At 43.0% G+C, this 25,632-nt stretch overlaps 2 protein-coding genes across 2 annotated transcripts in view; both read right to left on the minus strand.

Annotated features, from left to right (window-relative positions):
- Nucleotides 1-25,632, minus strand: part of SCLY (selenocysteine lyase) — a 65,041-nt gene that overhangs the window by 18,806 nt on the left and 20,603 nt on the right. The gene's annotated exons all lie outside the window — the stretch shown is intronic.
- On the minus strand, nt 1,339-24,224 carry ESPNL (espin like). The gene is made up of 9 exons (XM_083443215.1): nt 23,217-24,224; nt 20,374-20,564; nt 15,554-15,740; nt 14,397-14,579; nt 13,559-13,690; nt 6,892-6,985; nt 5,540-5,655; nt 4,859-5,056; nt 1,339-3,795 (listed from the first exon to the last, which is right to left on the minus strand). The coding sequence occupies exons 1-9, from the start codon at nt 23,508-23,510 to the stop codon at nt 2,233-2,235; spliced, it is 2,958 nt and encodes a 985-aa protein (XP_083299341.1). The 5' UTR covers nt 23,511-24,224; the 3' UTR covers nt 1,339-2,232.

Raw genomic sequence — 25,632 nt, forward strand, 5'->3', positions numbered from 1 at the left:
GATTCAGTTTTGCAAAAGATATAATTCTTTTGTTAGCGGATACATAGTCATAGTTAAGAGTTAAGAATGTCAAAAGAAAAGAAAAGAAAAAATATATTGGTTTAGATGGCACAAGGTTGGGTTACAAACATGCCCTTTCAAAATGTATGATTATATAAACCACTCACTCTTTTTCGTGCCTTATATTGTTTTCGTTTGTTGTCATGTGTTGCTGTCTTCATCGCTGCCGTTGCTGCTGCTAGAGGCATCAAAATCTGGAAGTGATTTGGGCCTCCCTGGACTCCTGAAAGGGCCTGCATTCCAGTAAGAGAGGCCAGAGCCAGTGTGGGATGAAGCCATTCACACATTCACACACACCTGTTTGGCAGGCTGGGAGAAATGCAAAAGCACATGAGAATGTGTGATGGTTCTGACCAATGCACTATAGAGGTGTGTCTTTTTGAACTAATAGTCTAAAGTGCAAAATTCAGGAGGAGGGGAGGGGTAGCTTATGAGCCATGGACTGCCAGAAATAAGATTCAACACATGTCCTGTTATTTAATTAGAAACTGTACAAAAGGATAGCAATGTAAAGAAAGGTACCTCATCCCCGCATTTATTCCGTGGTGATGATTCAAGCACTCACTCTCATTCTGTAAACCTTTCTGCCAATCACAATGTTGGTTGCTAAATATAGTCCAGGGAGCTTATTCTAGAGCTTGCAGTGGGTTGCCTATGTAGTGCCCTGCTGCTTTCCCAAGAATGTCCAGAAATAAACCAGGGCAACAGTCACAGAGGGTAGCATTTCCACCTACAGTAAAGAGTGAGCTACTTTTACTGTCCCACATCACGCCATAAATTAAGGGTCTGACTGTGGCAATGGGAAGGCGAAAGGAAATGTATGGAGGTTCCGTGGTGACTCAGCCTGACTGATGCTTCGTGCACCCAAGATCTCTTCTATTTGCCCATTCCCAGCGAACTGGATCAGTCTCTTCCTTGTACATCTTAGCAACTGTTACTGCAGTGATAAGCACAGAAATTTTGTTCCCTACATTTCATAATTTTAAATTGTACATTTTTAAACCATTTCTAGTGTTGTATTTTAAATTGTTCTAACCTGCCCTGGGGCCTTAAGGGCAGGCAATACCTCATCACCATCATTATTAAACGTATACTATGAGTGGTTTCATGCAGTCCTTAAACAAGCCCATTATATTTCCTTCTGTAAGAAACAGACACTAGTTTTGTTTTTCTAGACAGAGATTCTCAAGTAAAAAAAACAACCTGCATTATTTCTGATCTTTTTTTAAGAACACACACCCTAGTGATTTCTCTAAGTAATAATTTGTTGGAAATACCTTTTGTTTCTACTGAGAGAAATGTTTTTATTAAACACGCAATCTAATTTAAAATAGAAAATGTATGTACAGTTACAAAATGAAATTATTTATACTTGGAAATCCATTCAGGTGTTTTAAGTCCATGAAGCCTAGTAAGCAAGTAGCAGAATATGAGACCTGTGCATTTCAGGTTCAGCAGTAAATGATTAATTGCAGTGGATGCCAAAGAGACTCAAAGACATGCCAAAAGTGGATAACAACAGTTGATATCTCTGGTGAGTCCTCTGAAGATATGAAAAGAGAAACAGTGAAAGAAACAGTATTGGGGTCCTTCCCAGGTTGGATCATTTTGCTGATACACTGTTTGTAACTTATAAATATAGATATAATGGAAATGTCTGGAAAACTCATTATCTCTTTTTGAACTCTTACAAAGACACACTGAATACAAACTAAGCAATCCCAAGGTGAATATTTCATGGCAGAGAACCCATCACTTCCTAAGCCCTGTCAGCAATGCTCTGGTGGGAGGAAAGCTTTTCACTCTTTTTTCTTTCAATTCTCCTTCTGTTTATTTATTTTTTAAACCTGCATTGACATCAGAGTGGGCATAGTCTTTTTGCCCTTTTCAGGGTGCTTGTGTCAAGGGAAGCCATATGTAATGAAGCACTGACATTTCTTGTTCCTTTTTTTAAAGGGAAGAAGCAACGAAGAAGTAGTGAAGGCTTGACCCTTCATCTGTATCACTTGTCGTTTACCCCTTTGCAAATTAATCTTGCAGGCATTTGTAGCCATTTGCAAAATGAACAGTCGATGTCTGTCTATTCCATGTCATAGTGCTGACAGGCCACTCTGTGCACTCTGAATCTTATAGACACCTATTCACAAATGAAGACTGTTAATGTAAAGATCCTCATCCCTCTAAGCTAAAGATCTCTGCTTCTTTTTCTTTCCAGAAAGCAAAACTCCTGTTTATATACCTGCAGATCTCATCATTGCTAAAGGTGTCTAGTTCAAAGCATTTTCCAGGGGCAGAGTCTCCCTCCTCCAGAGAGATGTTTGGGACCCTTGTTTTGGGTACTGTTTTCAGATTTGTTTCCACTGGTGATGTTTTGATTTCCATGTTCACAGCTGGGTCCTTGTTATTACCAAAAAATTGTTTCTTAATATCCTCAAAACTGTCTTTCCAGCTTCTTTTGCCTGCAGCAATCTCATCAATCACTGCTTTGTGGAAGGCCCGCACTGTTTCCCACCGATGCTCACCCAAGTGGTCAAAAACTTCGAAGCAAAGGAGATGCCTAGCCTTACGTTCTTCTGGAGAGAGGTCCAGCTCTAGGATGTGGAAATAGCCGAGCATAAACAGGTCAAGAGTTAAGCTATTGTAGTCAATAGGCTCACCATTGACATATGGCAGGAATTGTTCTGGAGAGTAGATTGCATGCCGGTGATTGAGGCGCCTGATCTGTCGAGATGGTACAAGGGAGATGATATCTTTCCAGTGACTGATCAGATTCTTGATAGTGTATCTCTGTTGAACTAAATGGCCAAGCTTGTTCATTTCCACCAAGGGCTTCTGCACTGGAGGCTGCTGTTTCTTGAGCTCTGCCATCACGTCTACCAGTCCCATTTTTCCAGGCAGCTGGGTGTCAAGAGTCCTCCTGGCCATGAGTTTCAAGGAAGGCGTATAGGCAGATTTCTTCCAGTGACTGAGAAAAAGAAGCACAATGCGCTCTTTTCGGAGGTTGCTAGACTCTGCTGTTGAGATGCAAGAACCCGTCACAGAGGAGGCTCCCTCACAGCTGACGCCAGAATCACTGGCATTCTCCATGTCTCCAAACTCATGTTCCTCACAAACCAATTGCTTCTTGTTTTTACAGGTACCTAGAAACATTTGAGGGGATGACTCCTTGGCTGTCCCATGTTCCCAGGGAATGGCATTCAACCCTCGCTGCTCAAAAGCTTTGTCTTGTCTCCAAAGATCCTGCTTTTCAAAATTTCCCCTCAGGTTCCTGACAGAGACGCCACACTCCAGGATTTCTCTCTTGACAGTGCCACCTGAAATACACTTGGTCTTGCTTGACTTATGGGAATCCCGTAGAGCTGGCTTCTCATTAGCTGCTTTTTTCATGCCATTGACATTGGTGAGCAGCATGGACATGCTTTTTACCAGTCCAGACACATGACTGCACCAGGCAGGGAGCCCCTGGCTGCCATCCTCTGAGCCCTGTTGCAGAAACTGACGGTTGACTGTGATATTGACGACGGGAGCAGGGAGAACAGTCTGCAGCTCCTCTGTCAGGCGTCGTAGCTCACTCTCATACTCCTGGCATTTCTTTTTCATCTGCAGTTTCTCAATCTGCTTCTCTAAGTACAGCAGGTCATCTTCGGTGAGTAATTCCCCAAAAGGGCCCAGGATGGCATTGTAAGACTGAGAATATTGCCAGTCATCCATCTCCAGCGTGCAGCTTTCCTTGTTCTAGATGGGTGGGGGCAGCAGGGAAGAAAGAAAGACTGCCATCAGTTAAATTCAAAGACATCACTTCAGGCCCCTTTCCCCAGCCTGCCAAAAATGAAGAGTCAGAGAAGTGACTCAGCACATCACAGATTCATAGAAATATAGGGCTGGAACAGATCATTAAGTGCTGGCCTCAGTCAGAACAAAGAATTTCATCTTGTCACAGAACTATTTACCATCACCTACACTTATACCTTGGATATACAACTGTAAAGTGAGCCACCTAGCTGAGTGATTGAATAGGGATGTACTTACTACTTACTTACTTACTTACTTAATAATGTGACCTGCCTTTTGTCTATCATGGAATCCAAGGCAACGTATTTATTTATTTTAGTTATTCATTCCATAAAATTTATATACTGCTTGACTATTCAAAAAAAACCCCACCTCAGAGTGTTTTACAAAAACTATTATTATTATTTATTATTATTTTTAAAAAGAAATAAAGCAATAAAAATATCTGTAAAAGCAGTTAAAAACAACTATTTAAAATATTCAAAAAATAAATAAATTCAGTGATAAAAACAGATTAAAATACATATCAGCATTCTACATATCTGTGTAGGCTTGTCTAAACAGCAGGCACCAAAAAGAGTACAGCGAAGGTGTATACCTGATGTCAATACTACATGTTGTTCCTGGACAATCCCCCATCTAGGAAATGACCACGCCCAACCCTGCTAAGCATGGTGGTGGCCTTATGTGCCTTCAGACCAAACCATTCACATTTGTAATCTATAAAGTTGTGGCCTATTTGATCCCAAATTTACATTCACTGTCTTGTCTGGTTATTTATTGATCTGGGAGCAACGGAGTCATGCAAAAGGAAGTGCTGGGAATAACTTTGAAATCCAAATTTCCTAGATCTTAGCGGAGCACATTTACAAAACATAGACAATGTGTATATCATTTGCCCGTCTGCTCTTAGGGCAACCTAACTGCAATAAAAACGGAGGCCAGCGTGTGAATCAGGTAAGCCAGTACAGTGACACAGTTTCCTTCTATTGGCTCAATACAGTACCTTCCTGCCCATCCCTTCTTCGGATGCCAGCTGCGCCTGTAATTTCCTCACCATCACCTGCCGCTTCCACTCTGGAATTGAGCAACCTTGCTCATCATGAGTAGGCACCAAGGCATCAATGTCCGATGTTCCTAGCTCATCCAGCATTGAGAGCAGGTTGCCTGGTACTGCAGCATCTGGTGTCTCTCTCTTCTCACCCTGCGTGGAGGACACCTAACGTGTTAGCGACTTTTAAGGAGTTTAAAGAAGAACAGATGCTCATGAATCTACCACAATTGATCCTCAAAACATTATGGCACGTATCTTCTCAGGAAGCCCAAAGTTATTAGAAGGGCTACCTACAGCAAAGCTGGAGAACCTGTGGCCCTCCAATTCCCATCAGCCCCAGTCAGCCTGGCCACGTATGATGGGAGTTGTAGTCCACCTAAATCCAGAGGGTCCACAGGTTCCCTGTCCCTGTTGTGGAACTTAAAGCTATATATCTCCATCTGTGGATTATTTTTAACACTTCTGAAAGGATGTGCTTAGAGGCAGGTCAGTCTAATGGCTAAACCTAGCAGGAAAAGAGAAAGAAAAATAAAACAAAGGAATTAGATGGAAGAGAACTGCAGGAGAGATCATGAGGATTACGAATACAAAACAGATGAGAGACAAAGAGGTGTAGATTATCATACAACATACAGAGCTTGAGAACAATGTGGTGATTCTCGCCTTCTGCAGAGATTTATTGATCTTCAGCTCGGGAATCAGTGATTTGTTTGATTCAGTGGGTTTCACCATGTCGAACGACTTTGAAGCTGGAAGAAAGACAAACATACTGGAATCCTACAGTGATGCACCAAAATCCACACTGAGAGCTAGAAGATTGAATTGACCACTGATAAGCTTAAGACATTTCTGTTCTGCACCATTGAGAACAGGTTAATTTCCTTCCAAGTTATGTAGACATCCACACAACAGTATTTGTCATGCCAGCAAAGGACGTAAACAAAGGAACATTGCACAATTACGCCTACCTACCCCCATAATATGAAGGGCAAACTAGACATGATGTGGGAGATCTGTTAACAAGATCTCCCACGCTGTTGTTTTTAAAGAGCAAAGGAGTTACTGAAGGGGATCGTCCATCCCTTGACATGATTGAAATCACCTTCCATGGAAAGTTGCTATTTCTCAAGGATACTCTCAATCCCAAGCAAACAAAGTTTTTTTTTTATCTCTGGAATGGACTCCACCTCCCATCAGAGCCACCTAGCATGGTCAGGGATGATGAGAGATGTAGTTCAGCAAGATCCAGAGGAGAGCATTTTGGGCATTTCATTGTACAGGTTTTGCCATATGCTGGAGATGATGATGATCATGAGTTTATTCATATATACATGTGTACTTGAAGTGGTTACACATCTTTACCCTGGCCTCTGACAGTTAAGGTCTCACCTTTTTTTCTGAGACCCACCTCTTGTTGAATTTCTACTGTTCTGCTCCATTTTTATGTGTTTTATCATTGATTTTATAATTGCATATTCTATTGTTGTAACCTGCCCTGGGAACCTATGGCGGAAGGTGGGTAAGAAATCTTATAAATAAATAACCCCTCCTCTAACATCTCTGTGGCAAATGGGATACTGATGTAGGTCTAGATGATACACAGTCACTCCTATCCTGGATTGCGAGAAGAAACAGTCTGCTTTGTGGCATAAACTGATTGGCCTTCCCACAACATCCCCTCCGCATTAGCCTTTTGCAGGTGTTCAGAGAACATATCTAACACTCCGTATCTGACACTCTGTCTCCACAACCAACCCCCATGTTTCTTTAAAAGGTCTAATGAGGTTCCTGGATACACATAGGCTCTTTCTGCACAACTGGGAACCCTGTAAAAGGCAGGTTCTCCTATTATGAAGGTCAAGTTTCAAGCTTTATATGAATGCTTTGAGGTCACTTAACATGTGAAACAGTCTACTCTACTGAATTTCAGGGATGCTCAGCATTTATATTTGTCACAGGAAAGTTAATTGGGTGGCATTACTCACCAGGTGCTCTATGAAGAGCGCTATTAATATCTTTTTTCTGCATATTTGATGCAGAACTTACATCTGATTGAAGAGGTCTCATTGGTTGCTGGATCTAAAAATACACAAGGGAAGATTAGAAATGTAATCTTTGAAAACTAAAAGTGTTTTTTCTGTCTCTGGCCTGGTTTGTTTTGTTGTTGGCATCCAACTGTCTCGAGAGACAATGGAGTGTGCCCCCAGGGGGGAGAGACTGGTAACTCTGCCTCCCATATTGATTTTGCTGTGTTAGCAGCACCAAAGTGACCCCTCCAGGGTGCAAGCCCAGGCAGTGTGTATGGAGGTCCTGGGGTGCCCAGATGACAAGACCCACCCCTTGGCCTCACTGATGTGGATCAAAGGAAAGCAGAGCAATATGTTTGGAAGTTCAAGCAGCTTAAAGGCATGGTAGAATCAAAGAGTCTTTGCCACCCTTGCAAGGCTCAAAAGAGGAGGCAACCAAACCCCTTTTCGGGAGGGAGTCCCACAATTTGGGTGCCAGTACCAAGAAGCCTGTTCTTGTGCCCCCACCAAGCACCCCTCCAAAGTTGGCAGAACATGGAGCAGGGCCTCAAAATGTTGAACACTGTGTATGAGCAGGTTCATGTCTAGGCCTAGATCACTAGTTCACGCACAAGCTTCTAAGTGCATGTCTGTGTACAGTGAGGTTTGTTTGGTTATCCATTGTGGACTATAGATAATAAGAGAGGAATCAGTACATCAGCCCCATGGAAACCATCCTGGAGGTTAAATACAAAAGCTTCTTGCACATTTGCATTGCCTTCTAGTCAATCAGAGCATCAAGAATTGTAGAAGACAGCAGAACAAATCATCACATAGTACTCCCTTGTAGCCCTGTATGATCCTGAGGGAAAACATTGGTGTATGGCGGGGGTGGTAGTGAACAATATGGGATGCACAGCTTTCTGAATAAGTCATGAGAAGAAAAAGAATAAACATTGAAAGGAATTGCAAAGCATAGGGTTGAAGGACTCAGTTACATGGCGTGATAGAAAAATGCAAAGCAATAACCTTACAGTTAAAGAAACTAAGATAGAAAGTTATATATTGGCTTTACAACCTGATCCCATCTAAGATGCGCTCCTGCCTACAAGCTAGCTGGCATCCTATCATTCATTCTACCATACTGTCATTCACTAAATTTGTGCTTAATTGTACTTTCTGCTGTTTGCAGTCCACTCTCTGGTTAGTGACTAGGCACAGGGAGAGTATGTATGGGGATCTGTTTTAGAGGACTGTATACAGTTGTCAGGGGTGACCTGTGTTGGTATAAGTTTGCCATTTTATCCGTGTCCATTGAATGGTTGTGCTATTTGCCCTTTACAGCTTGGTATTAGCATTAGTCTTATGCATTTAGTTAACATAAGGGCTGTCATCCAATTAAAAAATATTACATTATTATTATTATTACATTTATATTCCACCTTTTCTCCAAAGAGCTCAAGATGGCATACACACTTATTTCCCCCTCCATTTTTATTCTCACAACAACCCTGTGAGGTAGATTAGGCCAAGAGAGAGTGATGGGCCCAAGGTCACCCAGTGAGCTTCATGGCCAAGTGAGGATTTGAAGCCTCGTCTCCCAGGTCCTAATGCAGCACTCTAACCACTACACCACGCCAGCAAAGGTGCTTAGTTGATAATATTCTGCCTTTTAACAACCAATTGATTCATTTGACTGGCATATATTTGCATATCACCAGGACCTCAATATAAAGGCACTAAAAGAGGTGAGAGATAATATGCTATTTCTACTTGTTACACTAAAACACCAGTACTTTTGATTCTTCAAAATATAAACAAGTGTGCCTTTAATTCTAAAGGCATTAGAATTAAATTAGTGATATGTTCAGCTAAATCAACAGAAACATGTGTTCCGATATGGAAACATTCCATCAGTGACACTGCATTTCAGAAAATCAATCGAAAACAAACATTGCACAGCACAGCTGGAGTTCAAGACATTAATATGCTGTAGGTTTGTTCTGTATTTCTTGAATTGACACCGGAAGGCTAGATTTTAGATTGTTACACCACCACCCAAAGTGCTAACCCCCAACTCTACCACATCCAGCAGGGCTCAACTTTGGTCTTTCAAATCTCCTGTGCCCTGTGTGAGCCCAAAATCTGGCATGCCCCCCTTCCGTTCTTCTGAATTCACTAAGTCATAGTTGTGACGCCCTGCAGCCCAGTGTGGCATAACCGGTCGCCCTGCCCTGAATTCTTCTCTGCCACCAGGGGGCCCCCATATTATCCACCAGGCAGAAATGACAGGCAGAAATTTATGGAACTGCTCCAAAGATGTACATACCAGTTATTCAACTCCTGTCCTTTGTGGGGTCCATTTGGAACGGAAGGGAAAAGATGAACAAACGCTGCTCAGATTAGATCCAGCCCTTAGGGAGATCAGATTTTCATAACAAACCAGGGAATATTAATAACTAATCTTAAAAGGAGGAGAAACTGGAGAACCCACTCGGTCTAGAGGCAGCCAGAAACTGCATTGTGTGGCAAATGCCAGCAAGAGAAAGGGTGGAGGTCAGGGAGTCACAATTAGCATTGCATTAATATTTGAAGGCTGGGCATCAGGTGGCAACTGGCAAAGCAGCCCAAGGGGTCTAGAACCTTTAGCTGTAACCAGGAAACTGAACTGCCTGCGCCCTTCTTCCTTTTCCATTCATTTTAGAAAATGAATAATTTTGTGTGGAAAGAGAGTGCTCAGTTGGGTTTAGTGGAGCCAATGCACGCGCGCACGCGCACACACACACACACAGGACCCGGCTGTCTGTTGGTAGCCAGCCCTAGAGGTCAGCAGGGTCAAGATAATATTTAGGCCCAGAGGCTGCCTGAATTGTTCCAGTCTCCGCAGGCACCCTGAGGAAAATGAGTTGCTGAATTCTCCCATATTCCTCTGCAAAGCCTTAAGATCAATCATGTGATGACTTTTGTTAAAAAGGCAAATAAACTTTAAAGGAGTCACACAGCGCTGCAATTTTGGTCACAGCAACAGCACTGTGGAGAGAGTATTTGATTTTTCTTTCCCCTCATGCTGTTTTGTACATTTACGTTGCTACCCCCCCACCAGCCCTTTCTGCTGTAAACTGTGCAGTTGGGTGAGAGGAGCACTTATATCATGCCTGTTTTTTTCAAAGCTGCAGAGCTAATGGCAGGTTCAGAGTAGTTATTTCAGAAGAACAGCAGAGAGAGAAAACAGCTAAACATCCCTTCATCATCATCATCATCAGTGCTTGGTTCAAAATAGGAGCCCTCTCAGTGACTTTAATTGTTTTTTTTAAAGTTGAGAGATCTGACCATGGTATGCCCATGTCCGGTGTGGTATGGTCTTTACATGAATAACTTCTCTCATCAGATCAGCCTCCATACATTATATATGGATATAATGGATTGGCAGTGATAGATTACAAAAGTGTAATTTAAGTACGGGGCTAGAATAAAATAATGAACTATGAGACTAATGAACTCAGAGCTATTCGCAGAGTTCAGGGAGATAATTACTGCCCCCAACCAGCTAGCAGTTTTCAAGCGGATGAAGTTTTCAAGTGTTATTCCAAAATAATGCTTCTCTCCGTTTCCTAAACATTTGATCTATTAACCCGATTTTACTGCTAGCATTAAGCCCATCTCAAACGCTTGGGGAATGTAAAAATGCAAAATGTCATATTAACACTAAATTAAAACAGTAACAATTTGATGGCCATTTGATAAAGAGCGTGCTTTGGCTTAACCTTCCAGCTCTGAGCATGGCTGAGAAAGATGGCTTCCCCAGAAGGAGGCGTTCTTAAGGATGTCACAGAGGAGCTGGCACACTTTGCTCCTCTTGCAGCTTCCTCCCAAAAGGTTTCCCCTAACATTTACTGTAAGACATTGCACAAATGCAAGAAGTAACGGGCCCATGAAGGAACAAAGGTTGTGCTTGCAAGGAGGAAATTGGATCAAAGTATGTGTGTCAAAGGTGCTGAGAAGGACATGTAATTCTAACCAAGGATGTTAGTGAACAAAGCCTCTCTCAGCATAGGCAACTATGTACAGTGGTGCTAATTACAGGCAGAGAACAGAACACCAGCAAATGTCTACCACATAAAAAGCCAACGGCCTCTTAGCCAGGCACCATCTTATGCTCACAGCTGGTTGGGAAATATAGTTAATTTCATCCTAACACACTCTATACATTATGCGACTTTGGCTATGTGCACATAAGGGATGGAGGAGAAATATGGTTCAGTTCATATTTGAAATCAAATTTATCAGATTCTTACTTTCTGAAACAATACGAGAACAGAAACACAGCCATCCTTCAAAATTCACAGTTATCCAAATTTTGTGATATAGTCCTCCAACCAATGTTTAGAAAAATGCATATATTCAGAAAACAGGTGCATTGAAAATGAATATATTACAGTGGTACCTCGGTTTACGAACTTAAACTGTTCCAGAAGTCCGTTCTTAAACCGAAACGGTCTTAAAACAAGGCACATTTTCCCTAATGAGGCCTTCTGCTGCCAGTACCCTTCCACTGTTCAGATTGTTTAGTCGTTTATTCATGTCCGACTCTTCATGACTCCATGAACCAGAGCACGCCAGGCACTCTTTGGTTCTTAGACCAAGGTAAAGTTCGCAAACCAGGACACTACTTTCAGTTTTGCGGAGTTCGTAAACTGAATTGTTTGTAAACAGGACTGTTCTTAAACCGAGGTACCACTGTAGTGGAAATAACATAGAAAAATCCAGAAGTGTGGAGAATTGAACTAAGATTGGAAAATCTAGAAATGGAGAAGATTGAAATTGGAAAGTACTTCCATACCTATATTTACATTTAGCAACAGTATTTCAATGATCATATCTTAGTTTATTAACCCAAGAGATGCACAAGTCTCTTGCCTGAGCCTTCAGTCTCTGCTTGCAATTAAATGAGGAAATGTGTAATGAACCATATATTTCCATTTTATACAAACTATGGTTTACCTGCTTTGGAACAAAGCAGAATCTTATGTTCCAGAGCTGCTAAACATTGTTTCCTGGACAATAAGAAACTATGGTTAGTTTGGGACTTCCTGGCTTAGTCATGGCTTGTGCAAAAGGACGAACAAAGGGGCTCCTCCAAACATGGGAAGCCGGGCCTCCTCAAAAAATACATGGGGCCCCCCGAGGCCTCTGAGAGTCGTCGCCTATGAATTACAGCATGAACAGAACTGCCTGCGCTCATCCGTGACTGAAGTTGTTTTAGTCTTTACACCTCCCTCAGTCCATAAGGCTTGAGCAAGAGAGGTCCACAGACCCTTGCCTCCAGAACCCCGATCCACATGTGGGTGCCAGCACTGTGTTAATTAGTCATTGCCAAAGAGTGTTCTGGAGAGATTTTTTTCCCCCCCATTAATATTTTAATGGGAACTGAGTGATGGGAAGAGGTTCTGGTTTCAAAAGTTCCCATTCCAAATCTCGGGCTATGGCAAGGATTTACTATGCTTTGTTCGGTGAAACCTAAGAGCTTGATTAGGATTTCAGAGCCAGCTTCTCAAGTTAGCCACAGTGCCATTCCGATGCCCCATGGTGCTTCTCTCTTGCTGCTGAAGAGCCTCAGCTGTGGAAACTTGCCGCTGCCTTACTGAAGGCTCTCACTCAGCAGCCTCTGAACTCCTCCCTCAGACCCTTCTTATCTCACCATCAGTTGCTGGCTAATAGTATCCATGTCCTCACACTGGCAGAGGAATCCAGGAGGCTCTTCAACATGCTTGCCCACTTGTTGCCCCATGCTAGGGACATAAATAGGTGGAAATTTTCCACTCTGCTCAACAGCATGCCAAAAATAGCTGCAAAGGCAAGAGGAGCACAGAATGAATTCCATCAGGGCTGCAGAAGGGAGCCAACCACTTGTTTCAGAGCGGAGATTGTGGAAACCCAATGACATAACTTCCTAATATTTGTCTGGCACACAGTGATTGGTGAGATAGGGCGATAAATTTATGTGGATTGAATAGGTATGAGGCAAACAGATCTAAGGATTCAGATGGGACAGGCTCAGTGACTAATTAGTCACCCAGCGACTAATATATCTAACAAGCAGAGCCTGCTATGCAGAGTTGCAATGTACTGTGCTCCTGCTCAGTGTTCCAGCCAGCCAACCAGCCATACCTTCGTTCAGGATACTCCATTTCCCCACCCCTCCACTGCCTGCCTGCTTCAATGAGTGCTTGTAGCTCAGAACACCACTCAACAAGTGGACCGAAACACTGCACCAGGCAACAAAGAAAGAAAGAAACCCTCTTGCTCCTTGCAAGCTAGAACATCAGGAACATCTGCCCTGGCTTGTCCACTGACCTGCTGCAGGTTAATGACCATGGAAGTCAGCTTTCAATGACCATGAGCCGAAAATGTTCACACTGCTCATTTTTTTAGAGTAACGTTTTGAGAAGGTTTCTGCTTTGATTTTTAACAAGGGATACATAATATTATGGAAGCCTGGATAATTTACCTTTCTCGTGTGGTAGTCTTCTGCCTTGTGGTGACATATCCAGCTCACCGAGGTGAGAACAGTACAGAAGCCTCTGTCTCCAGTGACTCACATGAACACTAAGACTTGTACATGATCAAAATATAATGTTTAGATTACCAGCTTCTCTGCTTCCTGTAGGTAACATGCACACTGCCTGTGTCCATTGTATTCTGCCAGGTCTCGCGCAGTGTAACCATCCCTGTCATGGATGCCTGGATCTATTTGGTGGGAGATCAGCGTTTGACAGCACTGCAAATAAATGCATAAACAACCACCATCACCCTAATCAGTACAACCAATTTATGAGCAAGAAAGGGAATCATGAATGCAACGGGGGCTTTTTCTTCAAATTTTTTTGCCAGTGCAACTGTCACAGCTGGACAATAATGTTCGTAAGTCAAAGAATAGTCAAATAAATCAATAATTATTCAAGGTAAGCTTTTTGCATCAACTGAAGAAGGTAGGCTGACATTGCTTAAAAATCCATTCCCACTGAACTCCATCATTTGTTCATTTTGGGCTTCCATTTAAAAAATCCTCCCTTCGCTGTTTAAACACTATGGATGCTGGATTGATACAAACACAAGATGCATGAGCTGATTGTTTAAACAACCAAGTGTGGGCTACTCTGAATCTGTTAAGTAACCACACGGATGGTTTCCTGGGAGGCAGGTGGGGAGGGGAGAGTAAATGTTAGGGGAAACCAATGTTTTTTCTTCTGGTGGAACGCACCAGAACCCAGTCCCAGGTCTTTTTACTATTATTATTATTATTATTATTATTATTATTATTATTATTATTTCAAATCCTCCTGTCAACCACATAGGAGAAGGGAGTGATGGCATGCACACGTCATGATCAACCATGGCTGAACACACCGTGTGAGTACAGCTGTGCCATCAATTGAGTTCTGATCCAATACTCATTTCCCTCGCTACATGGTATCACCAAATACCTCGAGATGCCCATTCTCAGCTGCATCATGGAGTGGGGTTCCTCCCCAATGGTCCAGCACCACGTTAGCTCCCATAAGGAGGAGTCTGTCAACAATTGCAGTGTGTCCCTCTCTGGCAGCAAAATGGAGTGCAGTGGCTCCTTCTGCATCCTGTGCTGTGAGGCCGACATCAGTGAAGGTAACCTACATGAAGGGGGGAAAGGAAGATTACGTAGGAGTCAAAGCCAAATGGTTTTTTTTAAGATGAGCTGTTGTTTTTTCATTCACCTATTTCTGCAGCTGCCTTGGGTACTTTAGTGCAGAAAGCAGAGGGAATTTGCAAACAGATAAATAGTGTGGAAGCACCCTCCGTTTCTGCAATTTGTTTTCTATATACACTGCATGCCATACGTACCACAGAATTGTGCCTGACATTGGGGGTGTTAGAAGCTAAAATTGCATACCTTTTATATTAAATAAAAAAAGAAGTACAAGGGCAATTAAACCTTTTGGTGGCAGACCTCTCTATTCTGGACGTTTCTGATTATCACAGATATGAGTGGCAATCAAATTAGTTAACAATGCAGCATTTAAGAACATGTATGATAAAAAAGAAATATTGAGCTCCATGGCTGGCATATGACTGCAGAACAATCTACAGTGGACAAAATGATGTCATGGGTTGATTAAAATAATATATTCCCATTGCTAAAATGTAAATGTTTCTTGCTTATCTAGATTTGAAGATTGAAAAAATACTGGTTTATGGAAGACAGAATGGTTGGACGTTAATGAGTGAATACTATATTTAGTTGCAGGACAGAGAATCAGAAGTCTTTTATCTTTCTTCTCTCTCTCTCTTTTCTTTCTTTCTTATACTCTTTCTGCCTCTGTTCTTTTTTATATTAAGTATTTCATTATAAAAAGATAGTTCACAATGGGTATGAATTTTTGTATATCTTTGGACAAGTATCAATGAATATTTTTTTTTTAAGAAAAGGAAAAAAGTGGGATTGTGTGTGACTGTCCCAATAACATAATGAACAGAAAACATCATGAAAGTGCAATAAAAAGGAATTATGGAGGGACCTTCAGTGACACAGTTATCCAGAGGAGCATATTCATATTCTTGTCAAGAAACGACACTTGCTACCTAAAATGTAAAAGTACAGGTTTACCAGCCAGATGACAACAGCGTAGTGACCACTACAGGCAGCTGCGTGGAGCACTGTCATGCCATCATGTGCTCTCAGGTGCACATCAGCCTCACAGTCCTTCACCAGGAACTGGACGATGTGCAGGTGGCCCTCCTGGCAGGCGAGATACAGTGGGGTGGCTCCACTCTGAGTTTGCTTGTTCACGCAACTGTTGGAGGAAAGGAATTATGCCAATATTAGAAGGGTTGGGGGTTGGGAATTCATTGCCTCTGCGTGACAATTACATAGTGTATTAATGTATTTTTGCATATAAAAAGGTAAAGGTACCCCTGCCCGTATGGGCCAGTCTTGACAGACTCTAGGGTTGTGCGCCCATCTCACTCAAGAGGCCGGGGGCCAGTGCTGTCCGGAGACACTTCCGGGTCACGTGGCCAGCATGATGAAGCTGCTCTGGCAAGCCAGAGCCGCACACGGAAACGCTGTTTACCTTCCCGCTAGTAAGCGGTCCCTATTTATCTACTTGCACCCGGGAGCTAGGTTGGCAGGCTAGGTTGGCAGGAGCTGGGACCGAACAACGGGAGCACACCCCGCCGCGGGGATTCGAACCGCCAACCATACGATCAGCAAGCCCTAGGCGCTAAGGCTTTTACCCATAGCGCCACCCGCGTCCCATTTTTGCATATACACAGGCATATTCCCACATGGAATTTATATATATCATGAAACTGTCAGAGGCACAGATTCTCTGCCACGTCAAAGGTGACAAGCCAAAAGCCCAGGTGATGAGGGCATCTGAGAGCAAGGCTGAAGGCTGTACAGTGGTACCTTGGGTTAAGTACTTAATTCGTTCTGGAGGTCCGTACTTAACCTGAAGCTGTTCTTAACCTGAAGCACCACTTTAGCTAATGGGGCCTCCTGCTGCTGCCACGCTGCAACAAAGCCCCAAAGCACTGAGAAATGTACCTGGCATCAGGTATAGTATATGGAATATGACACAAGTTATAAAGGAGTGGAAGTGGAGGCAGCAGCAATAACAGAAATAACAGCAGAAGGAGCTGCAGCAAGGTGGGGGTAGTATAATGCAGAAATAGAGGTTTGGGACAAAAAAAATGCAAACAAAATACATTGTTGTCAAATTGGAATCCTGTGATTAATCAAGAGGACTTAGTATCTCGGGCGAAATGGCGCACACACAAAATGCATACTGAATTAAATGTGAAAGCACACGTGTGTATAAAGAACTAGAGCAGCGCAACAGCTAATGTTGGAATAGGGAGACCCAGGTTCGTATCTCCACTCTATCATGAAACTCACCAGGGGACTTTGGGCCTGTCATTCCTTCTAAACCAAACCTACCTCACAAGTTTATTGTGAAAATAAAATTAGGTTGTCTGGGGAAGAGAGGAGAGAATCATGTCTGCTGCCCTGAGCTTCTTGAAAAAAGAGTGGGATAAATTGTAATAAATAAATTACAGTTTCCAGATTGATATAGATAAACTTTTTTTTTTTACTAAAAACATTTTAACCCTTTAAAAGCAAGAAGTGAAGGAAACAGATTGGAATCAATTCACATAATTACTTTAGGTGTTTTATAGTGGACTTCAGTCATTGTCATTACCAGCAGAGGGCAACCATGTTTATTTTATATCACTCTCCTCTTGCCTCCTGGATAAGGTCTGGGGGATATAGGACTGCTGGATGCGTTCATTAAAAAAGCTTCTTTGGACTAGAGGTGTGCTGTTGACTCTTAAGGCATTTTTGCACCCAGGATTTCAAAGTGGCTCTTACTTCAATAGCTGTTAATGCAAAGGACAATTGCTTCCCTCCCTCTGACCTGTTTTCTGTAGCCAATATTTCATAGTACCAGGGCCAGCCCAAGACATTTTGCTGCCTGAGGCACAGCAGCAAATATCCACTATGCCCCGCCAACAAACCAAGGTGCATGGTCTGTCATGTTATTCTTGCACCTGAGGTAGAAAATCCCACAAGCCTCTCTCCCCTCCCTGGCAGTAAAAAATATACCAGAATAATAAATAAGTGACAAACGATTGCTCTTTCATGATACCTATAATAAGCTGCCTAAGGCAGTTGCCTCACTCTGCCTAATTAAGGGACTGGCCTTATATATTGTTACTGTAAAAGGGAAAAGACACACAGAGAGAGTAGAGATAGGTGAATCTGTCACTTTCAGTTTCTCTAAGTTTATCCCCCTACCCCACCACTTCAATTTTAAATTCATTTCTTGAAAGATTTCACACTAGTTTGCGAATTTCTTTTTCTTTAAAGTCATTGTGGAAATTCATCATCATTCAAGGGCACATTTGTCCTTTTCTACACATCTTTATATGCTATTTTGCCTATCTACACATTTTTGCAAAGCAATTTCCTCTAATAGCATGCATTTGTGTATGTCATGTTTACTAACCCATGCATTTTTACACACACTAGCCTATCTAATTTCTCCTCCATCCCTAACAGTGAGTATAAAAAGGTTTCTCACAATGTATTCAGCCTTTGGGGCAAACAACCCAATCTTAAACATTGACCCCAATAGCTTTAGTGCACTCCACAGCCTGCCTCAACTGTGCTTTGATGAGTTGTTCTACATTTTCCTCTCCCTTAGCTCTGCCTTTCCCAGCATTTTTGCTCCTCATGTTTCCCCAAGAGGAAGCAGAGTAAACAGCTGAGGGAGTCTAATGATGCTAACAGATAACAAGCCTTTGGGGGCTCTGTGTGAAAGATGAGCTTGAGGGAATTGTAACAACACACGAGGGCTGTAGGGGGCAACAGCCTTCTGGAAATTAGGAATCTGACCCTTTGGGAATATCTATCAGAGATATATTGGAAAATCCACCCAAACGATAAGCACATCAGAAAGACATTGACTGGGCACCAACAGCCTCAAGCATAACAAGAACACATTGCTTTGTACTTACGCATTTAAGTCTAGATTGTTTCTTTTGTAATACTGAATTTATTCTATGTTTGCTGAATTGTTGATCTTTCTCTTCTTTGAATTTAGTGATACATTTTGTTAAAGGTTTTCTCCCCCAACCTTCACCAACCAGTGTTTAGCATATGATAATAAGTGAGTGTTTGCTGTAGGCCGCTCACTGTGGAAAGGCAGCGGATAAACACAAAGAACCAGATGCCCCTCATATGGAACCTGTTTCTCTGAGTGGGGTCACATCCCACTGAAAGAAGGGAATGGAAAGAGCTCCCAGATAGACTTCTTTGAATTCTGGATGCCTTTAGGCAAGAGAAGGCGACACCGGGTTTGAGTGCATAAGGTCCCCATGTCAAACTCTGGAATCTGTAGTGAAGTTGCTCAGGTAGAAGCAAGTGATGGGAAACACCTCTCTTGCCTGAGATCCTAGAGAGTAGTCAGAGTAGACAGTACTGGGCCAAATGGACAAATAGTCTGACCTGACATAAGACTAGGGTGGCCATGTGTCCTTGGCCAAGGAGAGAAGATTCCCTGGTCCAAGATAAAGAACCATAAGAAGAGAGTAGGAGGAGGGGACTTGATGCTTCCCATCAGCTGCTAGCGCCTGGACAGCAGACTCACAGGGACATGTCTCCATAGAGAGAATGGTCTTCCCCACTACAGTGAGATGCATTGTGTTTCTATGTACGTTGTAGTAATGATGTCTAGATTTGTATCTAAGTATATTAAATTTGCACACACAGATGCCATGTAAAAATCTGTCACAAGGACCACCTTATAACAGCTCCCCATGTTCCCACAACTTGCATTGCTAATCTTTCACATCTGTCATTCTTGCACTGTACAGCTTCTGCATGGCTTTGCAGAATGAATGAGAAAATATATATATATGGAGGGAGAGAGGGAGGAAAAGATGCTGGGCTGTAGTAGATGAGGGAAGAGATTAAAAGCACTCAGGCAGATGGTTATGAGGCGTCTGCCTTTGGAAACACAATCCGCTTCAGCAAAGATCTTAAGCGCCTGCCTTCTGTCCTGTCAACAAACACACACAGAGCATCTGGGAAATGCTGTGGCATGGAAACAAAACACTAAGGAAAACTCTACGCTGCTAGGCTAACCTAGCCATGTACTCTCAGAACTCTGAAAATGGTCGCTGTGAGCTGCTTTTTCCTCCATACAAGCTGTCCCAGTGTACTGTTGCAGGAAGAAAGTCCAGCACAAAGAGCAAGTATGTATGCTCTGCCCTGGATAGCATTTCCTCTGATCGCAGCATCTTGCATGATCACAGCACAATAACAACACCAGAAAGCACAGTTGCAATTGTAGAAGTTGTGCAAAATTATACCCTGCTCCCAGAGCACTTTCTTCATGCAATCCATCAGTTTGTGCCCTTCCCAGAGGTTGTTGGACTATACCTCCCATCAGCCCTGACCACATGAATGGCCCAGGAAGGGTGTGCTGCCATCATGGGCAGCTACACTGATTTCATTTTACTGAATAATTTTTATATCAACAGTGTGTGTTCTCTAGACCACACAGGCAGGCAGTAGCACAGCAATGGTCAATGATTGTACTGGCGTGCATTTGTTCCTTAGGTGACTATGTGTAGTATTACTTCAAAATGTGGCTATCCAGCCCTGCTGTGCTTGGGAGCCCTCCTCTGAGTGGGACCCTGGGCTTTTGCCCCCAAGTCCTGACTTGAGAACATCACTGCATGCGGCAGAAAGAGGTGGTAAATGTAGAACTGCACTGGGGCATACACAGAAAATAATGTCCCCATGCATTGCATGTGCATAGTGCAGGCCTGAGTGACAGCTCCAAGTGAGGAAACAGTGCCTTGCAATGCTGCAAATGGGCTGCCCTCTGAATATCAATATGCTGTGCTTTTACCTACCTGTGGTCTGCAGCAACCAGCAGTTTGAGGCAAGTGAGATCGCCCTTAGCTGCTGCATAATGAGCTGGCACAGCACCTTCCTTTGTCTTCATCGCAGTGTCAAAGCCTGCCTGGACCAGCCACTCAATGGCCTCTGGATGTCCAAAGCGAGCAGCTAAGTGGAGGGGAGAAGCCCCTGAAGCATCCTGCTCCTATGGAGGGCAGAAGAAACAGTTCAGGAGTGGTGGTTAATACTTCCCCACCCACTCTCACTCCTTAACATCAATGTCATGACCACTTTGTAAGTTGTAATTGTGACCCAGAGACCACTTGAAACAGCCTCTTCTGGGGGATGTTGAAACAGGCCCACATACCCATTTACCAAACTTAATGAGGTGGAATATTTACTGATGGACTATATAAATGTAAAAAGTAACAATAGTGCGTCATGACCCAGAGACCATGCACTGTGTGTTGGGCTTGGAGGATGATGAGATCCTGCATCTTTCTAGGGTTTACAGGCAAAAGGTCCCAGGTTCAATCCCTGTCATCTCTGGGAAGAGAAAGACCTCTGGCCTGAAAGAATCACTCCCAGTCTGCGTGGACAGTACTGATCTGTTTCAGTTTGGGCAGCTTCTTATGTTCCTCCATTAGCAAGCTGCTGCACTCGTGATCAGCCATTCGTACAACAGAAGTTAAAGTATACTGCAGATTTGGAAAATGGAAGTGTTAGTGTGAATATGGCCTGGAAACGATATAAATTGTATGAAAGAAGGCAACTGTAGTACTGTACAAATGCATGTCTTTTGATTTTTAAAAAACCAGAGGGGTATAGGTGGGGCAAAAGGAAACATGACTTCAGTCATGTATTCTCAATCCAGCGTCTCCCTAGAGAGCAAGTAATGAGGTGATTGTTTCAGTGTGTTGCCTTTTTGTGAGCCTGCCTCTAGCCAGAACCATTAAAGAGCCAATGTAGCATCGTGGTTAGAGTGTTGGTCTCTGGTCTGGGAGACCAGGATTCAAAACCCCACTTAGTCAAAAAACTCACTGGGTGACATCAGACCTAAATTACATCGCAGGGTTGTTGTGAGGATAAAATAGGGGAAACCATGTATGCTGCTACTTTGAGCCCCTGGGAGGAAAAGTGGGATAGAAATCTTGATAAATAAGTAAAGCAGCTAAATCAGGCTATGTCTTTATACGTTCGTACTTGTGTTGTATGTCCTCATCCTGAAGGAGATCAGGATATCCCAACATAAACTGCCTCAGCTGGCCTATCAAAAGATCCAGGAACCCAGAATGATTTTAAGCTATAGGCAATGCTCACTTTGTGCAGGGGTTACGTTCTGGACCTCGTGCGCATTGGCATGGCCTGCATAAAGCGTTCCACCCCTTCCAGGTATGTTTTTGGGTCACTTCCGGGTTCGGCACCATGCATGCATGTGCAATCGGATGCACATGAATTGGCCGTTGCCTCTATTTTCACTCATTTATGTCCACATGTTCATTAAACAAGTGGAGGAGGGAGAGGGGCCATGTCCACAGGATGTGGCACTGATGGCATGCCTTCACATGAATGAGTGTAGGCAGCCCTCAGGCACAGCCCTGCTGCCCCCCTCCATGCATTCCCTGGATGAGTGAATGGGATTTTAATACAGTGTTCCTATCTGGTAACATCTGGAAGCAGTAATTATTATTAGAAAGACAAGCACCAGCTTTTCTGACCGTTATTGCAGTGTTATACTTTCATTTGCATCCTTTGCTAGCATATGCTGCAGCTTGCAGTGGAAGCCCATGACACCATGTCAATCAAAAAGCCAATTCCCCAAAATCCATTGTTACAGAGAAACAAAACTCAGAGTCACAGACAAGGAGCTTGATTTTAAATAGTTGGGGCAAGAAGGGCAGGGAGCAAGTTAATGCTCCACCCCAATGATGTCCCAAGCACACTTGTTTGCTTTCTCCTTGTGGGAGTAGGGAAAGAGCTGCACTTGGGGGACATTGCCATGGGGTCAAAATTTGCCCTTTCCCATTAACACTTTGTGATCCAGCACTCAGTGACAAACATCCTGCGGGAGATACAATGGCAGCTCTGTATTGGGAAGTTTTTAATTTTTGATGTTTTATTATGTATCATATGCTGTAAGCCTAATACAATGGTACCTCGGGTTAAGTACTTAATTCGTTCTGGAGGTCCATTCTTAACCTGAAACTGTTCTTAACCTGAATCACCACTTTAGCTAATGGGGCCTCCCACTGCTGCCACGCCGCCACTGCGCGATTTCTGTTCTCATCCTGAAGTAAAGTTAACCCGAGGTACTATTTCTGGGTTAGTGGAGTCTGTAACCTGAAGCGTATGTAACCTGAAGCGTATGCAACCCGAGGTACTACTGTAATAATAATAATAGTAGTAGTAGTAGTAGTAGTAGTAGTAATAATAAAAATGTGTGTCTCCATGAAGAGCATACACTGAACTCACTTCAGATTTTTGGCAATGAACAAGCCCACTTTAAACACAACACCCACCACAAAGAAGGACTTGCTAAACACCGCAGTCTCCCTTGGACAAGAAGAGTTAAATGCTGTTGGTAGTCCAGCAAGGGTTGTTTGTAGACAAGGGGTGCCGGCACTCTCTGCCACCCAAGTCTAATCTAAGAGCAGCAACCTGTGTAAAAACACTGGGTGGTATTCAATGCTCCTCCTCCTCAAGATAGACCTATTGTCGTTAATGGACATCACTAACTTACCTTAATTAAATGAGCCCGATAGGAAAACTTATTGAATACCACCCACGGCAAATATGTCTAGCTGCAACCAGTGTTTTACCTTGCTCCCGCAAGATCCCTGCTTGTCAGACCCCTTACCTGCATGCTGTAGCCTCCATCTTTGATCAGCCACTTCAGCTCAGCCAAGTTGCCCATGGCTGCTGCATCATGTGCTGGGGTCGCACCATTGTTTGCTCTCTGATTCCCGGGAAGCTTTGCTTGCAGTACCAGGAACTTGAGGCACTCCAGCCTGCCTGCTCGTGACGCATGGTGCACCAGGCCTGCTCCCGAGCAGTCAGTGATGTTCTGGTCCAGAGTACCATCAATGTGCAGCTGCTCCAGCATAGGCAAGTCTCCTTCCTTGGCAGCTAAAATAGCCCTTTGGTCTCCCATCTCTGGGAGCCTTGCTGTTGTCTTCACTGGAAGGTCCTACTTTCGCAGAGTCTCCTGTTTTATGTACCAGCCAGGTGCTATGTGTCTCTGGTTACCGGGTAAGGTACTGTAGAAAGCATATGTACTGCAGGGGTGGTTTTTTTTAAGAAGGGGCACATGGCAGGTGAGAGAGAACAGCTAAAAGCTCCTGGCAGAATCAGGGATGTTATTAACTCTTCTTCCACTTGTGGCACTGAATCCTGAATTGTTATAAAGAGTGGCGTGATAAAATATAAAGTAAGCTTGGTGTTCGTTTGAAAAATATGAGGCTTTCAGGAGCAACAGCTCTATGATGCAATTAGCGTGTGTTTCAGTTCCTACTGTATTTTCCTGCATTGACTGATAAAACACAGAAAATACGCTGTGAGATGGTTTATGAGTTAGATTCAAATTTGTAAAAACCACAGCTGTAAACAGGAAAGCTAGTATATAATTGTGATGTACATGTCTCTAGTATGGTGTGGCTGATATCTGTTCAAATAACGGAAATTCCAAAGAGATAGGTTAAATACTGATGATATACAACACTAAATAATTTGGTTCTACAGACTTCTGCCACACTGGGATTGCAACAATCCTCCACCATCAAAGAAATTAGTGTTCTAATATTACCAAAGAGGGCAAATATTGTGAATTAATAAAGAGGGTTTCTACAGAGGCAAGATGTCAAAGCTGCCTTATTATTTTACTCCATTTTCTTTATAATGAACTAAAACAGATAATATACAATCACCAGTCATCTCTCTCTATTTAACACATTTTGTTCCCAATCCAAAATATTTCAAGCATCTATAAATGTTCCATAATCAATCTATGCACAATACATTAGCAAGTAATCAGATAGAATATTTTTGTCCCTCCCATGACGGTGCAGATCTTCCCCATGGTTTCCTATAATTGTTTCATAATAAATCTGTGGAAATCACATAAACAAATGATCACATAGAATATTTTTCTGCCGCCAGAACACAAACAACTTTTCCCAGGGTTTTCCCATTTGGATCATTGCATCCGCACTTGTTGTGAGGGTACACAATCTCCCAGCTGTTTCTTCTTTTGTAAAAGCAGAATTTGCTATTTGAAGGAGAATAATAATTTTATCTCCATTAACTCTACAGCTGTGCTTGCAATGCAGATCAGTTCACTTTTGCTTGGGCTAAGATGGGCTTCAAACCCAAATCCCCATTCATTATGCATTTTGATAGGTCACTTACTCCTTCCAGTATCTTATATGACAAAGTGCATTCTATGCCACACCTGCTGGATCATACATGAACACATGGAGCTGCCTTTGTCAGCAATCCAAGGTCTTAGGCCATGTCATCCCTAGGCTGGCTACCCCAAATTCTTGTAGTTACGAGATGCCAAAGCTTGACCCTGTAAACTTCTGCATGTAAAACATAGGTCAGGCTTCCTCAACCTCGGGCCTCCAGATGTTTTGAGACTACAATTCCCATCATCCCTGAACACTGGTCCTGGTAGCTAGGGATCATGGGAGTTGTAGGCCAAAAACATCTGGAGGGCCAAGGTTGAAGAAGCCTGATATAGGTTGTCAGTCAACCAGCTGAGCACAGGGATGCGCCCGTCAGCTTCACTATACAGCAGGGGTAGGCAACCTAAGGCCCGTGAGCGGGATGCGGCTCAATCACCTTCTCAATTTGGCCCACGGACGGTCCAGGAATCAGCGTATTTTTACATGAGTAGAATGTGTCTTTATTTAAAATGCATCTTTGGGTTATTTGTGGGGTATAGGAATACATTCATTCCCCCCCCCCCCAAAAAAAAATACAGTCTGGCCCACCACATGGTCTGAGGGACGGTGGACCGGCCCATGGCTGAAAAAGGTTGCTGACCCCCGCTATACAGGTTTCGACAAATGTTGAAGATGCACCTCTTTACTGTGGCCTTTCACACCTCAGGTGTTTTCAGGACCCGCCCTAGCCCTTCAACTGCAATTTGTTTTGACTGTTTTTAATACTGAATTTTAAATTCTGGTCATCCTGGGACCTGCTGGTGAAGGACAGGCAAATAAAAAATAATAATAAGTGCCTCAAGTAGAGCAAATAAGCTGTGTGGCTTAGTA

This window comes from Podarcis tiliguerta (assembly GCF_965153285.1).
Source record: "Podarcis tiliguerta genome assembly, chromosome: 5".
In the NCBI taxonomy this organism is placed as follows: Eukaryota; Metazoa; Chordata; class Lepidosauria; order Squamata; family Lacertidae; genus Podarcis; species Podarcis tiliguerta.

What these genes read in the sequence shown, in the direction of transcription:
- ESPNL (XM_083443215.1), bottom strand. Translation starts at nt 23,510, where the DNA reads ATGGGAGACCAAAGGGCTATTTTAGCTGCCAAGGAAGGAGACTTGCCT. An exon ending in CTGAGAATGGGCATCTCGAG is followed by an intron (nt 13,691 to 14,396) that starts GTATTTGGTGAT and finishes ATTTATTTGCAG; the next exon opens with TGCTGTCAAACGCTGATCTC. An exon ending in TACAGGAAGCAGAGAAGCTG is followed by an intron (nt 6,986 to 13,558) that starts GTAATCTAAACA and finishes GTGTATTTTTAG; the next exon opens with ATCCAGCAACCAATGAGACC.